The 18,394-nt window shown below is 42.8% G+C and overlaps 1 protein-coding gene across 15 annotated transcripts in view; it reads left to right on the top strand.

The window, feature by feature from the left end:
- The window catches only part of ADGRL3 (adhesion G protein-coupled receptor L3), a 515,791-nt gene that overhangs the window by 469,485 nt on the left and 27,912 nt on the right, over positions 1–18,394 (top strand). For 10 of the 15 annotated variants that reach the window (XM_051790785.1, XM_051790777.1, XM_051790772.1 and 7 more), the window contains 4 exons: positions 780–806; positions 4,104–4,272; positions 7,941–8,066; positions 10,586–10,682. In XM_051790785.1, coding sequence (XP_051646745.1) covers positions 780–806; positions 4,104–4,272; positions 7,941–8,066; positions 10,586–10,682 — 419 coding nt within the window. The remainder of the gene's footprint in view (positions 1–779; positions 807–4,103; positions 4,273–7,940; positions 8,067–10,585; positions 10,683–18,394) is intronic. The other 5 variants (XM_051790776.1, XM_051790774.1, XM_051790780.1 and 2 more) reach the window with 1 other exon arrangement.

The following is an 18,394-nucleotide window of genomic DNA, read 5'->3' as shown; positions in this document are numbered from 1 at the left end:
CATCACCTGCCACACAGGCAGAATTAAGCACACAGCCTGTCCCAGAAGGTCAGGGAGACTTCTCTAGGAAAAATAGCTGCAACTAATCTTGTGTCCTCACAGTGATAGAAGCTCATTTTGAGTGATCCATCTTGGCTTCTTCATCACTGCAGCGGGCTGCTTTGCACGTTTGCCCGGCAGAAAAAGACCTTTCTTTGTCCTTCCCCATGAAATGGGAGTAAACATGCTTTCTGTCACCCAGGACTTTAGAAGATCCTGATGCCATTACCTGAAGAATGCTGCAGTCTGACTCATAATGTGGCAGCTTGGGATTTCCACTTTGAAAAAGTAAAGAGCAATAAAGACATCCCTGTAATACACTACAGCCCCACAGGCAGAGAGTGCTGGAGATGTGGTGAAGTTTTGCCACTTGAAATGTGAAAGCCCTCTGTGGTGGCTATGCTGGGGTTTCAAAACTTGTATTCTCCGGAAACAGCCGTGATTTTTAAAAGAAATTTCAGAGTCAATTGACAGCTGCATGATGGAAGCCAGGAGGGGCAGCTGCAGCTCACAGCTAGCAATGCCTGCTTCTATACATGAAGCCAGTGACCTTGGTCATGTTTCAATTCCCTGGGGAAGCAAGCCAGGCTGGCTGGTGTGTTCCAGGCTGATGCTGGTCCACCTTTGTTTTTGGTGATGACTTGTGGGAGAAGGGAGGGGAACTAGCAGTAAACTATATTCTCTATGTCATTATATTTCTAATGTTTGTGTTCTTGTCTTTATGTCTACGCATTCTTTAGCTATGAGGATAACAGACCCTTCATCAAGTAAGAATGACCTGAATGGCTGATAAATTTCATTTATCAGTGTGGTCTCATGAGCCAGCTGTCAGATCAATATTGAAAAATCATTAAAGCTTCTGTCATTCGCTTTTGAGGCAGAAGAGCAAACTGTGCAGGAAAATGGTCAGGCATACAGCTAAGGTGCAGAGTAAATGTGCTGCAAATGTATTGCCAACCAGTTGTCACCCTATTTGCTTTCTATTCTTTAATTGGACATACTTGAATTTAAGGTGAAAGTTCCCAAGTTAATTCTGTATAGTACAGACTTGTTATCCCAATAGCAGCCCTCTGATGCACTGTGCTCTGTCACTGGGAGTGCTTTATGGTAATATAAATACAGAAGCAAATTTTCAGAAAGGTGCATGGGTGCTATTCCCCATGATTCCCTTTCTAGTTACTGGGAATAGCGCAAGCAAATCTGTGTGCATTGGTGCATTGGAGGCTCCTTACTCTTTGGAGCACCTAATTGTCTCTAATTGTAAATCGCTGATTTTCAATTACACCAAAACATGGTTGTTTTTCTTTCTTTATTGCAATAAAATCCCACTATGGAAAAGAAAAACTATGAAAAAGCAACAGCAAGTCTGTACAAAGAGCAAGACAAAAAACCTCAAGCTGCACCAAAAAAAAAAACAACCATCCCTGTAAAGAAAGCCAAAAATGCCTAGAAATTACATACCTTAGGGCACCCATGCTCTTTCTCCTGAAACCAGAAAATAATGTGCAGTAGCACAAAATAAAAGCAAATCAACTTTGCAGTAGACTTTCAGTTTGTTCTTCTGGTGAAGAGTCCTTTGTGTTCATTCTTTCAGCACCATTCCCATGTTCTCTTTCATTGCTTGGTTCATTTTTTTTCTGCGGATATGGGATGGAGCTATTCATAGTAATCCTCACGCCCTTTTTATCTCCAGGTCTTGTTTTCTGACATACAACGCTATAATGCGTGCAGTTTGCACTGTTGGGGGTCTTCTAACCCACAGATTCCTTTCCATCACTGAAGGTAGCATATTTTCACTAAATAACTGTTTCATTCCTGCACACCTCTGCAGCCAAAGACTCTTTAATCAGGTTCAAGAATTGGCTGTGCTTCAGAGCAGAATATATTTCTGATATCCAGGAAATAATTTTTAGAAGACTCTGTAAGTGCAGTAAGCTTTTAATCGGGGATGAGAAGAGGGAGGAAAAAAAAAGTCTTTTCCATTTAATTTGGATTTTTTTAAAGAAAAAAAAGTACTTGTATTTTTTTAATTACCGTGTGGTTAGGATGATAGTTCTCTCACTGGTGGTGGAATCTCAGGAAGAAAATAACCCTAACAACTAATGGTATAAACTTTATCTAGTGGCTACTTTTCTGAGGGATTGTTGAGAGTGCGTTTTCAATTTGCATCATGCTAAATATTTATTAGTGGGATTGACTGGAAATGCTTCAGAGGAGCTGTTCTGGTCTACTAGATATATAATAGTGATTTTTAAAGAACTGTCTTAATAAGCAATTACCTTAGGGAGCTCTTCTGGTTGTGTGGTTAAATAATACATATTTTATAAACTTCAGTGGAAGACTTAATGCTACATTTTCATTCTCATACCTAAAGAAAAAAAAAAACAAAACAAAAACCAGAAAAACCCGGAAGACATGAATACATTAGTATGCTTCTGTTTGTGACAAGCCCTGCTAAAAGGAAAAGCATTCAAGGTTGTAGCTGCCATGGCATCTCCATAGCAGAGATTGTCTCCCTGACCTCTGCAGGACTGATTTTCCCCCCGAGTTACTGCTCCTTCATCTTTCTCCCCCTCGCCCCATGCTCTGATGAGCAGATGGAAGCCTAAATATGCCTAAACCCAGGCCACGTTTCTGCAAACTTGAATTGTCCTGGAAACATAAGATAGGTCTTTGTCCCTGTGAGCCCTTCTGCAGCACCTCAGACTGCTTTGGGGTAGACAAGGAAGCAGATGTGCTGGCTGACTGCAGTCCTGTCTGCTTTGGGGAACAGAAGGGTTAAATGGTAAGGAAGGGGTGCAAAGACTGGGTATCATGCATTCATTTTTATGATGCTGCACCTAATAGCGGGGGACAACAGAGGAAAATCAAAGCCTTGAGGTAAAGGGCAAACGGATGCTCACAGTGCTGCTTGTTTCCCAGCTAAAAGTTGACTGCCCTCCCCTGTGCAGCAGCAATTCCTTTAAAGTTGTAGGTAATATAGCATGTGGAAACTAGAGAGGTGGCTAGTAGCAGGACTGAGTTCCTATACTGCTTATCACACTTACTCTCTTGTTCTGGTATTGGAAGATCAGTCTCTGAGAAGCTAATTTAGCAGACGACTAAACGTTATTTAGCAGCGTAACATGGAATACTTCTCCTGACATCCCAGCAAAGCCTCTAGCTTTCCTGAAAGCACACAGAAAAACTAACACGCAGCAGTCATCTCATGTCCCCAAGTTCTTTCTCTCCAAGCAGAAAGTTAGTGAGAGAAAGCAAACAAAGTGCCCACTACTCATATTTGATTGAAAACCATTTGGTACCAAGCAATGGCTGCACCTTTACTCCCGCTCCCCTCCTGAGATAGAGCAAAAGATAATTTTAGTTTTGCAGCCGATGTGAAGAAGGATTGCCCCTCCTTTCTCCAAGCAGAAGTGTGGCAGCAGCTACCATTTTAGCAAATGCAGCGTGTGAGTGCCTGTGCGCGTATGCGCAGTTCCCCTCATCGCGGGGTGCAAGAAGCGTGAAGCAGCATCGCAAAGAACATCCTTGTGTGGAGCCGATCTGGCAAGCAGTGAGGGCTTGCACACCTGCCTGTAGTAGTTTATCTGGCTTACAGGCATACGGGAGACTAGCTAAAATACAGCAATACATGTATCTTGGTGTTAAGTGTAAGGAAACTAATCCAACTGACAGTCCTATGAAGCCAGTGGACGCTAAAAATGTGGCAATTAGAGTTGTTTCGTTTGGTTTATTTTCGTTTCCTCCATTTGCAGAAATAACATCTACATGTCATTTACATGCACACTGCTTTTACGTGTTAAAAAAAGAAAAGAGACATTGTGCTTTGGTTGTGATGAATTTCTATGCTCATAACACTTCCATCTCCTTGTATTTCCTCAAGCTTGAAGATTTGTAAACTGCATCCAGCTTGAAGACAAAGCTCCTTGTGATTTATTTTGATATGCTGGGTTTTTTTGCTAAAAACAGGGGCAAAGTCTTCCTGCCTGTAGACATGTGCCTTCTTTTGTGTAGATGAAAGACCAATCCCTTTCTTTTTTTTTGTTTTTTGTTTCTCCTAACAGGTCCTGGGTTATAGGTGCAATAGCCCTACTCTGCTTATTAGGACTGACCTGGGCATTCGGACTCATGTATATTAATGAAAGCACAGTCATCATGGCGTATCTCTTCACCATATTCAATTCTCTGCAGGGAATGTTTATATTCATTTTCCATTGTGTCCTTCAGAAAAAGGTAAGACAGATGGTTCCCAGTGGCAAGAGAACTGGTAACGGGGTGTTTTGTTGCCTAACAACCACAGCATAGCATCATCTGCGTCCCTGAATTCGTCTCACGCAGTTTTATCTCTATGCACCTAATAAGGGTGGTGTTTAAAATGGAAACCAGCAAGATACAGGGGGATGATGTGATAACAAAGATATGTGGCAATGGCATTTCAGCAGCCAGGGCGCTGGCAACACATGTATCAGAGGCAAGGGAAAGGCAGGGCTTTACAATAGCAAACCTGGACCAGGACTTGCCTGCTGTCAACCAGATTCTCCTTTACTGTATGCCAGTGTGAGACGGGAGCAAATCCATGAATATTGGGAAAGTGCTCCTGTGGCTGAGTGCTCACAGCAAAATGGAGCTTTACATGCTTATTTGCAGTTCCTACAGGAAATTACCCCTTTCTATAGCAGAATATGTGGGTTGATGGTATGTAATAGGGGTTGCTTCCCCCACTTTTTTGAGGACTGAAGGATGTGTGCTCTACCTTTATATTGCTTGGGCCTGATGTGGGCTTTTGGAAATCTTCCTCAAAGCAAGCACAGCAAGTGCTTCTTGCTGGAACTTGAAGTATGCCCCAATTAACATTTGCAAGATAGCAGTGGAATAGCTTAGGTAAACTCTGGGGGAAAAAAACATAATAAAAATCTCTGTGTGTATATGTAGATCAGACTTACAGCCTCTGACAATCAGTAATAAATATTTTTAAGAACCTTTTTGTTCTCTACTGAAATATAGTAGTACAGAGCTCTCCAATTCTGTGCATTTCTGCTGATAATTTTTTATGTACATCTTAGTTTCAAAGTGCAGTTTCTTTAACCAGTATAAATATAGGGAAGAGTTTATATATGGATACACTGGTCCCAGCTTCTCAGTGTAACTAGTGTCTTTTGGTGAAATGGCTTACTGAGTAAAGTCAGGGCCATGTTTAGATCTGTTCTCCATCTGAGAGCCCCAGTCTTGCTCCTGTGTTATTCACATATTCCTATACAGGGAAGGGAGATCTGACCTAGGAAAACATAGGGGCAGAGCAACTGACATCATCCACCTGGACTTATGCGAAGTGTTTAACACTGTCCCACATGACATCCTTGTCTCCAAATTGGAGAGGCATGGATTTGATGGATGGACCATTTGGTGAATGAAGAATTGACTGGATGGCTGCACGTAGAGTTGTGGTCAATGTCTCATTGTCCATGTGGAAACCAGTGATGAGTGGTGTCCCTCAGGGGTTGCTGCTGGGGCTGATACTGTTCAACAGTATGGTGACATAGCGGCATCGAGTGCACCCTCAGCAAGTTTGCCAGTGGAATCCTGGGCTACATCAAAAGAGTGTGGCCAGCAGGTTGAAGGAGGTGATTCTACCCCTTTACTCTCCTCTGGTGATACCCCACTAATACTGCATTCTGTTCTGGTGTGCCCAGCATAAGAGGGACACGGAACTGTTGGAGGAAGTCCAGAGGAGGCCACGAAGTTGATAAGAGGGCTGGGGCACCTCTCCTACAAAGACAGGCTGAGAAAGTTGAGGCTGTTTAGCCTGGAGAAGAGAATATTGTGTGGAGACCTCATAGCAACCTTCCAGTATCTGAAGGGGGCCTACAGGGAAGCTGGAGAGGGACTCTTCATCAGGAACTGTAGTGACAGGACAAGGACTAATAGGTACCAATTGAAAGAGGGGAAATTTAGGTTAGATATTAGGAAAAAATTTTTTCCTTTGAGGGTGGTTAGACACTGGAACAGGTTGCTCAGGGAAGTTGTGGATGCCCTAACCCTGACGGTGTTCAAAGCCAGGTTGGATAAGGCCTTTAGCAACCTGATCTAGTGGGAGGTCTCCCTGCATATGGCAGTGGGATTGGGACTAGATGATCTTTAAGGTCCATTCCAACCCCTTAACATTCTATGATTTTATGATTCTGTGATAATCAAATTTCATCATAATAAGTGAGCTCTGTGAGCGATGCCTCTGGAAGGATCTGCAGAGCTGTGTGAAAATGTCTTTCTTGAAACCAAAAGAAAACTTTGGGAGTTCAGAGTTTTGTCTTTGTCATTGCATCTCAAATTTTTACATCTTAAGAATCTTAAAAGCCTTATCTAGATGCAGCTGCCTGCTGATGATCCCAAAACTCTCAGCAAGAAAGTTTCAAGGCAAGATGATAGCAAGAAAGTAGGAAGCATCACCATCACCAATTAAACCTGCAGATGCCTCTCTGATGAGGAGTTTGAATTTCTGCACCATTCTCGCTAGTCCATTCTCTGGCCTACAATGCACCTCACAAAGAGTCTGTACCTAGCCCAGCCTAGCATGGCACCACAGCCTCCTTGACTAGTGCAGTTCTCACTCGGCATGGAAGAACCATTTCTTTTCTGTCTTAAGACAATCTGCATCCTTAAACCATCACTGATGACTGTGGAGTCACTCATGATTTATGGCAGCATAGAGAGGAGAATGCAGCTGGTGCCTTGCTGTGGGGTGAATGCATCTCTCTGACCTATGAGCTGAGGGAGGTATTATTTAAGAAGAGAAAAAAGAATCCTTTCCTATGTATCATGGACTAGAAAATCAGCAAAATGCTGCAGAGAGGCAAGCAGTGGGTGGCTAATTAAAGCAATTGAATTATTTTCTCTCAGCAAAGGATTGATTAGGCACTCGAGCATATTGGGCACTTGTGGTATTGTGTTTGTCTCAAGCGCTTAAGGAAAAACCTAATGAAAAAGCTGTAATTTGCTATTTAAACAGTTGTTTCATGGAGTTGTGAAATGCTCATAGACAGTTTGGCAAAATTTTATGGCTAACCATGTGCTCCAAGAATTCTCAACTGGTGTTTTGGACATGCATGCATTTTTTTGGGCTCTTTTGTGTCAATGGGTAACATGACCCTCTTTTGGTTCTTCAGTATAGTCTGCTCATTTTCACTCCTGTCCCATCTGGTTTCTGGGTATTGATGTCTGTAAAAAGTCACACCTGAAACTCAGTCAAGACTTAGATCCTGCCCTGGCACAAGTTAGTGTAGGTCCCCTGAAGCAGAGAAGGTGACATAGGTTTGACAGCAATGCCCATTTAAAACATAAGTGGCTTGCACAGTGCTGTGGAAAAGCCGACTCCAGCCACACCTGAGCACTGGGAATATAATCTCTAGGGCTGCTGGCTCTACAGTTTCCTCGAATTTCAATTTGACGGCAAGAAACATTTTTTTTTAAAAAAATCGATATCTCTGATATGTTTCTCTTGGAATTTTTTTTTCTTAATCCCCTGCCAGAAGCAATAACTTTTAGTACCTTGATGAGCCAATATGCTATTTTATATCAAATCTATGAGGACATTAATTTTAAGTCATAAATAGTGTATCTGTAGTTTCTCCCATGCTCTTTTGATGTGCCTCAAAGGACGCTACAAGGGGCTGGTGTCAACAAGCAGCTTTGCTGCATGGAAGCAGTCGCTTATGCCATCGTAAACCATGAGCTCACGCCTCCAGAACATTCAGCTGCAAGGTGTAATAGACTCCTTCCCCACGCACTGCAGCAGCTATTGCTTTAATGAACCACTGAGGAAACATCAGGGGCTGTGCTCAAAATCAGAAGGCAGTGGGTTGGAGGAGGAGCTGCCTGCTAACCACCATTGCGCTTTCCTTGGCTAGGTACGTAAAGAGTATGGAAAATGCCTGCGCACGCATTGCTGTAGTGGGAAAAGTACAGAGAGTTCTATCGGCTCAGGAAAAACCTCGGGGTCAAGGACACCTGGAAGATACTCCACAGGCTCACAGGTAACCCACACTTCTTGTTAGTGCCCCAATGATTTGCACCGTCACATCAATACCCTTGTCAGCTGTTCTTGGAGGAAAGCGCCTTTCAGCACCAAAGGAGCTGCCTTAGGGCTCTCCCCAGTGCACCTGCAGAGATTGCCCTCCCTTCTGGACCCGAGTTCAACACAGTGGCTTCCCTTGAGATGTGATGGTAATTAGTGCTTCTCCAAGAACCTTCTACATAATTGTAGAAGGTTCAAACTTGCCTTCCAGGGACAGGTGGGTGGTCAGGGGATCAGGAGCTGTGAGAGCATTTTGTCAGCTGTGCTACATTCCAATGCATCTTTTAATCACGAGATTAAGGTTGTCACCACTATTAACATGTCCAGGAATGATGCTATAATGACCAGGTATTTTTCTTGATAAGAAAAACAATCTTGCAATAGGCTTCACTGTGAAAGGATTTACTTTCTGGCATTCAGTAGTTTGATCAATTTGCCTTAGTTCATAGACCTCTTAGGAGAATCCATTGGGGTCAGATTATCTGACTGAGTTGCTGGATTTGTTACGCTTTGGTCACCTGAAAATTCAGGCTTTGTGTAGTTTGTGCACTTAGCATTTTTGAAACCAACTTCTGTTTAGAGATTTATGGATGAGCAGTTCATATAAAATGAAGAAGCTTACTTCTTAATCAATAGAAACCAAACACAAATTTATTCAGTATTAGTAATGGAAGTAATTATACATGACAGTTTCACTATTAAATTATGAAAGACATGCAGCAAGTAACAGTTTATAACTTCCTGGGAAAACCTAATTTGTGATTTATGTCTTGGAGCAAATTATTATTTATTTTTGGCAGTTTCCAAGATGTCATCTGAGAGCTCCACTTTGGCATTTTCGTAGGTCTAGAAGTTATGCAGAGCAAATAAAAGCAATAGAACATAGAGCCTCCCTCCAGTAGGCCATCAAAACCCACAGAAATCAGTAATGTCCAAAACTCACTCTAGCAACATTTAGGTGGCTGATTTGAAAGTTTTACATAAGTTAGCTATTGCACTGGTGCCCTCCTCTCCAGGAAGCGTTTACTTTAATGGATCCTCCCTCTTGTCAGTCCCAGCACAAGAAAACAAGCCTTTTCTTGGGTGAACTGAGTCTCGTGGCAGCAGTACCTTCATGGCAGATGAGGTTTGAGGTACAAAAGCAGAAGCTTGTCTTTGGAAGGAGCAAAGTACCTGAGACCTCTTATGGGCAGGAGAAACCTCACGCACGTGATGGAGAGTGGATGGAGATCACTCTGAGTTGTTGAAAGCATCTGACTCTGAATTTTAAATAGAGAAGAACATGAGGAAGAAAACTCTTAAGATCCCTTTTTACTCTGAGAAGCACATAACAAACAGAATAATTAATCCACAGTGGCTCATGTCAGAGAAATACAATAGATTAAATGTCCAGGTGAAAAATAATTACTGTAAAAGTGCATGGACCTCATGTCACATTGTGCTCCCATTTATAAAGGGCTAATGCATGATTAGGAGATGCTGTTACTACATAGTTAATGAGTAGACTAGGACTTTTCAGCTTGTACCACATGATTAAGCCCTGAAAAATCTCTCATGGCTAAGCTCTCACTATGGAAAATGCACTTTGGAAAAACATGATGTGTCACAGTGGGAACTAGGTTTCCCAATCCCCCAGACCACCTAAGCACCAATTTCATGCAGCCATGGGATGTGTCCATCATACTCTGAAATGTGAAGTGAGGGAGAGTTTCCCTTGGATGCCTGGGTTCTCCAGTCGTCTTCACACAGGGATTGTCAAACCGCTCACAAGATGCATTTTGGCTGATTTTTTGATCTTTTGCAAGGTCTAGTTGGGGAGGAGTGAGACAATGATATAAAAGCCACAGTGGCAGATAGAGCATATTTGATAAACAAAACAGAAGGCCGGCATGTTCAGGACACTTTCCCCAGTAGCAGAAGCCATACCATAGATGGCAAAACCATCAGTAGGGGAACAGAAGTCATTCGTTCCTGGGGAATTGTTTTCCTCCCCGTATCCCCAAGATGCGAAATAGCTATATAAAACCTCTGTTCATTCAGGGACACCAAGACACAGAACAAGTCTTGTTCTTGTTCTTGCACTTCAAAAAAATAAGAATCAAGGTGTCTGAGTTAGTACGGGAAGCACGTGTGCTTCTGTGTGTAAGTTATTTTTCCATTATTTGGTGCTTTATTGGTAAACCTGTAGCCCACAGGGGTCTGGGTTTCTCTCATGCATGATTTTTTTAAATTAAGATGTAAGCAATTCAATTATGCACTTCTTCTTTGGGCTATGCGTTTGTCTTATGAAGTTAGGCAGGCAGGGTCTGACGTGCACAAGGCAGGTTATAGCAAAACAGCAACTGCTTGCTTACAGCTGGCTAGAAACAAGTCTCATCCTGAACTAGACATGCCAATAGCCATCTTTAGTGAGGCAGAAAGAAACCTCTCTGCAGCTGCTAAAAATTCATTACCTGCTGTGGTTCAATCCCTCTTCAGAGCCGGATTCGTAGGATGTGGAATGACACAGTTCGAAAGCAGTCCGAGTCTTCCTTTATTACTGGAGATATAAACAGTTCAGCTTCACTCAACAGAGGTAATTATAAACTATTTTTCATATCTCTAACTCTTGTGATGGCTTAAAGGAGTCTGAAATGTGTGGCCCCTTCCCCCCCTACCTTTTCCTCCTCACCTCAGATGTCACTGGACCCTATTTTCCCACCTAAGAAATGTTACAGTGATAACTGGGTGGACGTTTTATGGTGGCTGTTGCCTTTTTTTTCTTTTCCTTTTTTTATTTCTACATGTGCATTTTCAAGAATTGTCATTTCTGGAAAGAAGTTAGGAAAAGCAAAAAAGATAAATGAAATGAAGTTGAAATCTCCCCTTTCCCTCAGCAAACTGCTAGTGCCAGAAGCTGCTGATGTGTCAGGCCTCATTGCTGACCGTGAAAATGGGCCATTACAGCATTGTACAGTCTGTGTTAAGCATCACAAGAGTCCTGATTGTCCTGGATATGTAGCAATACTGTCATCTTTACAGAAGCAAAAATGAGCAGCAGAACATAGACGTAAGAAGAAACTGAGCTTGGAACAAAATTGTCTGTGTTGGTGTTAATATATCTAGTTTGAAGAACTGACTGATGTGAACTTTATAGACATCTGCGGTGGAAAGGCTATCAGAAATGTATATGCCAAAGAAAATGTGGTGTCTGGCACTGGAGGAAATCTGAACAGCTTTTTTAAACCAAGTCTTTTTCAGGGAGTTGCAGGAAAGCCATGGTAAAGGAATACCAGAAAAAGAGCCTCAGAAATTGCTTTCTTTCTTCTCCAGTACAATTACTTTATAGTTTAACCTTGAGCAACCAGATTCCAAACTCTGTTTTGTGTATCTGCCCAGTTGATGCTGGAATTAAGAGGGGGTAGAATTGGGATTACTGCGCCCAGCTGTTCTGTTTTGTGAGAAATAGAAACCCAGTCGGGCAATTTCCAATCAGAATTTATTATATGATAAAAGCAAATTGGGCACTGGGTGATCAGGGAAGGGGTTCAACAACTCCCAACGCCTGTCACACCCATAGAAGACATTTGTTCTACATTTATTTCCAGCTACTACATGAATATTCATTATACATAAGTATAAACATTACACATTGTTAGGTACATGAGTATAAACATTACACATTGTTAGGTCAGACATTCCACAGATATTTCTTAACAAGAATGTTATCTATAAGCATCCATAATATATTGTTAAATCAGACTTTCAGCAGATGTTCGCTTGTTATCTATACAAAGTTATAAATTTTAAGAAAGGTGCTGTTATCTAGCTAACTAAACAAAATTTTCTCATTATAAATCCTATACAAGGTAAAAGGGAGGTAACTTGTTTTATCTCTTTATAGGGGCCCAATTAAGTTTTACAACTTGTTTTTCTTTTCTCTCCAGGTCATATTGAACTTACACTGTTTTCTCTTAATTAGCTCGAATCATTTTCTCAGTTTATCACATCTTATGATGATAAAAATCAAACATATTTCTAGTCCTGATGGTTGATCTGCAAATCTCAACTGAGAATTGAGTTGGGACTTTGGTTCTTATTCAGTCTTTATTCACCACAAAATTTCCACTGATTTTAGGGTGAGTTTTGCCTGAGGATAAACTTGAAAGATTTTGACTGTGCTGTTAATAATATTGGCTACTGAGTACTGGGGAACTAGAGGCATATGATTCCATTCTCTGAACATTATATGTATTGCCCAAATCAGTGCAAAGGGAAAGGTAGTGTAGTTAACATGGAAATGTACTGTACTTCAACTTGCTGGTGTTTTTGTCCTGGGATAATTTCACTTTGCACTGAAGATTCGTTAATAAAGTTGACTAAAAGATACAATTACTGCAAATGCCTGATTTATCCGCATTTATTGTCCTCATGTCTCTCTGTCTTTGTATTAAAGACTGGAGAGCACCAGCCAGGCTTCTCTGAGTTTAATACAGAGGGGAATCAGTTGTCACACAAAGATTACAGCGAGCGCCAGTTTCCCTTGGCCATCCATTGCTCCGTCTCAGTGGCAAACCAAAATGTGTTATGCATAAAATGTTTGCTCCTTTAGTTAGCACAGAATTTGACTTGCTCTGTGATGCAACTGAGGCTACCAAGGGATATGCTTTAGCAAAAAGGATCTTCTGGGCTCGTCAGCAAAAGAAAAGTATCTCTTCTTTTTCAGTTTTACATTTTTTTCTGTGCAAAGCAGGAAGTATGACCATAAATTGGGAAAACTGTGAAGAGGTTTCAAGTGGGCAATCTTCATCCCAGTGTGGTGAGAGCCTGTTACTAGATGTGCCTGTTATTTAAAGGTCAGTTGGGAAATGAACTGCCAGGGGAGGCATCTTCAAAGCAGATTTCATCCAGCTATTTTCCTTGTGTAACATTGGATGAGATGAATCATCCGGAGGGCCTGGATCTCTCTACTGACTGCAGAAGCAGCCTGATAACTATCTCGGAAGGGAAGCCTTTTAGGTGGAACACTGAAGTGACTTGAATAAGTTGTACTACTATACAGGGTCATCCTCCCTCTTTTTCACGCAGGCAGACACAATATTTATTGTTGTTGGGTTTTTTTTTTTCTTTTCTGGTAGAAGTATTTGCAAAGTGGAGGTTAAAAGCATTTATTTGGGAAATAGCATCTCCAAAGCAGCAGGTGGTCAGATCCATATGGAAAATGCACCTGACATCAACAGTAATCCCAGCTGCACAGGGCTCCAGGTATTTCTCTCTTTATCCTGTTTATTTCAACTGAAAAGAAACATTTGTGGTCTTAGGGCTTTGCTCAGACAAAACTCTCCAGAGAGCTGCAGTGTGAGCAGGGCAGCGGGGCACTACAGTTTTCACAGTTGTCTTCCTCTTAATATTTAAATATATATCCATCTTTAAAGGAGCTGTTTCATTAATGTTTTATTTACAAGCATGCAATAAAAGCTCAGGGGGTTGAAGTGTGAGCCTTGAGTTGTATGGTCAGAATCTTTCCCTGCCCGAGGTTGATACAACAAGCTTGCATACCTGTTCAAAAATCCCTTTCCAGCCTTCCCAGCCTAGACACCTTTTGCATGAAAGTATCTGTATTATCCCAAGTAAAACATTCTGTCTGTGCTGGCATTTTTCCCAGAGCCTTCAGACAGCATCCTCTGTTCTAAAACAGGGAGAAAATGATCTTTTCTCCCCAGAACCACCCTATTATCCAGTTACTGACCTGACTCCACTTTTCCATGTCCTGGGCCAGCGCTGAGTTTTCATGTTTCTATTGTGAGAGCAGAAAGCAGTGAGACATCTTCCAGCTGGATGTGTCTTTAAATTTCTCACTTAAATCTGTTTTGTCCCTGATATTATTCACCATATTTGCAGCCTCCTGCTACGTGATAACATCCCTACGTGATAGCATAGCTAGGCAAGACTGCTCTAGCTATCCATATTCCTGTATGATGGCCAGCATCTCTGTGTGACATCACATCCCCTCTTCTTCCTTCATGAAGCTCCTGGGCGTCAGTCTGGAAGATGGTGTCTGTGTTAGTGCATCCCTCCTTTAGACATACACCTATGTCTTTTTCTGATTTAGCAGATATGACACTGTTTATGGCTCTTTTCAGCTTCATATCCTCTTTTATCTACTATTCCCACCCCCCCCCCCAAGTAATTAATCATAATGTTATTTTTCATATTCTCATTTATCATACCAGGAATTTCAGTTATAACCCCAAACTTGCTTGATGTAATGTGTTCTGTAATGAAAACTATACTCACTTTATCCTAAGGCATACAAGACTATTTCAGATATTTCCTGAAGGTAGCATCTAATTATGGATTAGTAAAAAATATATCTGGCTTTGTTTCCCATTGTTGCTCATTATGGCTTAGTAGTGGTGTGGATTTGGAGTTGTTATACCACTGAAATCAGGAGGAAGGGAACAGAAACTGGCCATGGGTTTCCTCTTCTACTGGTGAATGAAGAGCATGCCTGTCCACCCCATGGTCATGGTCTCAGTTTCAGGATCCAGGTAGATTTCTGCTCCTTGCACTCCCACTCTGCAACCTTGCCCAATTTTTCATAGAATGGGTGTGGCTGGATATTTTTACCATCTATTTCACATCCAGCCAGTGCTCTGCATTTCTTTTCCCAGTGCTGAAAACTTCAGGGGTGTAAAAGCTGAACCAAGCTGATTACCTCATGAGTAGAAAAATGAAGTTTCCCTTTGCCTGTAGGGTATTTAGCATGTGGTCCTAGTACAGGCACTTGGGTGCAATGCTGTAAAACTAGAGCAAAAGAGATGCATTAGAACAAAAGGGATGCGTGCAGGATGGACTGTTTGCTAAAGCTTATTACTTTGAAGGCTGAAAAGTAGAATGTATGAAGGAAAACAACAGGCAGTTTTCCTTTGTGTTAAGTTCATGAGGAGAAAGTGGAGCAGATGACTGCTTGGTTGTAACAGCAGATTTTTTGATTCTTGGGCTAAGGACAGTTTCTAAAAAGAGCTAGAGATTAAAAGCAATTAACAGCATCACTGTTGTTCCAATTCTGCTGTACTTGTGTTTTGTTAATCTAATCATGGACGTGTGCTGGACCCACAGACGGAGCCAGCGAGAGAAATTGGGGTATCTGTCATCATGGCACAGATGGCAAGAGGAGCAGGGGACAGCTGCGAGCATAAGCATTGCTGAGCCCTGATAGTGCAGCACGGGCCCAAGCTTTGGGTACATCCAGTTGGCCACCTCAGGATCTTGAGGAATGGGTCTGTTTGCACCTTTGAAGTATTGCTGTCAAAAAGTACTTGGATAGCTCAGCCAGCCTTGCAAACAAGCAGTCTGTCATGGTTTGAGATAGCCCCAAAATCCAATTCCCTAGCTCCATTCCCCCCTCCCACATCTCAACCTAATGTGAGATGGGTTTTTCCAGACAAAACACACACCAGACTCAAAGTGGGGGAAAGGGAATATATTACAATGACTGTACAAATAAATACCATATCACATTATACACATGATCACAAACTATCTCTACCATGACATATAGTATTTACAGTGGATCAGATCTCTTCTCCCCTCCAAATAAAAGTCCAGGTGGGAAAGAAGGACAGATCCCTTCCAGTCCTGAACAGCAGCATCTTCTGAGGCAGCAGTCTGTCTGTCTTCTCCACATGCAGCAGCTGATAGCTGGCTTTCTGCCAGCACTCACGAGGGAGGTATTCAAGCCTCTCTCGGCCCCATCGCCTCCAACCGAGGGGTCTTCCGTGGGCTTCGTAACCCCAGACAAGGTCGTATCACCACGTCATATCACGAAGACACAGGGGGGTCTTCGTGACGGTCTGGTATCTCCAGGAGACTCAGCTCCTAGCAGGGCCTCTGTGCCCTGTCTCTCAGGCTGCCACCGTGGCAGCAGTGCAAGGGGGGGGGGAGCCAAGGTCAACTCCCCCCGCATTCCTCTGGCCGTCCCGGTCCAGCTACGGGACGCTCTGAGCTTCTTAGCTCCTCTCTCTCTCCAGTGCTGCATGTCTAAAACTCTTCTCCTCAATAGGAGTCCATGTCCCTCTTCTCCAAGAGGGGTCTCAAAGGAGTTTTAGGGGATCTGGTACAGTCTTACCCCAAACTCTGTCTCTCAGGCTGCTGACTCTCTTTCTCCTCGGCTCTCTTTCCAGGAGTCTTCTCTGCGGTGTTGCATGTTGCTTCTGCTGCTCCTCCAGTTCAGGTGTTATCTGCTCTGGCTCTCTGCCACCGTTTCTCTGGTCAGTGCCGGCTGCTGCTCTGTGCCCATGGAGAAAACATCTCCCGGCATAACTACAGGCACCTAGCCCAGCTTTATGCTGTTCCAGGTCCCTGTAGCCCCCGCTGGGGGCTGGGGGCCAAAGCCCCCCTGTAGGGCTCAGAGCCCCTTCCTCGTGGCTCTACAACATGGCCACCTCTCCAACAACAACCAAACTACAACTCTTCTCTTCCGGTGAGCTTGTGATATGTTTACATTTCTGCAGGAGCGCCCATTGGGCAGAACTTCAAAACTTCCAGGGGTTTCCACCCCTTGGGGTCTACCACTTAATTTAGCCTCTAGGGGAAAACAAGATTCAAACCACGACACAGTCATAGCATGAAACAACCATGTGACACCAGCTTATTTTTTATCCATGTCTTAGGTGAGAGGCATTACAGTAATTACTGTTTCTCTTTGGATATGAGGAAAGTGAAAGAGAAAAAAAATCATCATTAACTATATGGTACTCTGTTACCCTTTGAGTTTTCAAATTAAGGGCAGAGGGAGGTATGTGCTTTTTTTTTTCCAGAGGGAAAATAGAAGTTGTCCTTTAAAGAAAGGAATGTTCCTTGTTTTGGTGAGGCTCAAGAGCAGCAGAGACCAAGGACTTTGTCACTGGTCCAAGGCAGTGCTTTGTTATAGGAAAATGCACGGTTGGAGTTATGTATATTCATTCAGGTTTGCAGATAAGGGCAATTATGACTTCATTCATAGCAAACACTTACTGTATCTTAATAGTTTTTCCCTCTTCAGGGAAATAAATGGGCTAGGGGTAAAACCATCAGATTTCATGGAAAACAGAAACTACTCCAGGAGTCTGTGTTGGGTCAAGTGCCGTACTCCCGTTGTAACGCTCTGAGTCTTGGCTTACACACTAGACAGCAAGTTTAGTAGTTTATTCCAATAGAAGTCTTGCTATACAAACAGGAATATGTGCACCTCTTTTCTTTTGGCTATATGCATATATGCTTTACGTCTGCTCATCCCCAAAGCACTGCTCACCATCCCCACCACTCTCATCCGTGGAGGTCTCCTGGAGGAACTTCTTGGTGGTTTACATTGTTGCTCCACTCGTCTGAAAGACAGGAAACATCAGGGAGCTGTAAGAGCAGAACTGTTTCGTGATGGAGAAGAGTTGAGAGCTGGGAGATGTCAAGCACCAGCCAAACCCTCTCTGATGGGTCATGGTGCCACGGGGGCTTAAGCCAGAAGGCAGAGCTGACAGCCCTGGGCAAGATGAGGGATGAACCAGGTCAAGGCTCCAGCCCAGACCAGCAGAAGATTGTGGCAGAGACAGGGCTGGAAACTGAGCTACAGTACAGGTCCAAGGAGACAGATACTAGGCAAGGACTGAGTGCCCAGGGCCGAGCAGGGGTGTGGGTCCTTGATGGGTCTCATTGAGACCACTAAGGCCTATGGGGGTCATAAGAACGCCAACAGCTCTTGTAGATTGGAGCCTAGGACCTCTGGCAGCTCTTACTGAAGGATGGTAGGTCTTAAATACAAATTCATCCTTGTGGCCCTAAGGGTCTGTTCCTGAGAGAGCATGCCAGTAAAACCCATCAAAGACTCATCACAAATCCCTAAGATCCCCACTATTGGCACACCAGATATTATTCCTGGCTAGGAAAGCCGTATTCATCCCCTGTTTATTCCCATGAAAATGGGCTGAAGTGGGAAATGGAAATGAGGGTACTGTTTGTCCCTACCCCTTGCTTTTCTTCCCAAATGCATAAGTGTCATTGCATGTTTCCTCTTCTAAGTATCCTTCCAGAATAAATACTTGATTTCCTTTTGCTTTATTATTTCTCCCCTGCGTTTTTATATCAACCACAAAGACTTAATCTGAAACACACACAGGAAAAAGGGAAATTATTGCTACTGTTTTCAGAGGTAATCAGTTTAATGTCAAATTCATGTGGATTTCTTCATAATGAACAGAACAAATTGAGCTCAAATTCAAACAGTGGGAATCTGAGTCAGAGAGGAAAATTAAAATGAAGACCATTAATATC

This window comes from Manacus candei, unplaced genomic scaffold (genome assembly GCF_025592945.1).
Source record: "Manacus candei isolate 608988 ecotype Guabito, Panama unplaced genomic scaffold, ASM2559294v1 h1tg000028l, whole genome shotgun sequence".
NCBI lineage: Eukaryota > Metazoa > Chordata > Aves > Passeriformes > Pipridae > Manacus > Manacus candei.
The sequence above is the reverse complement of the archived record's forward strand: the minus strand, read 5'-3'. Positions and strand labels throughout refer to the sequence as shown.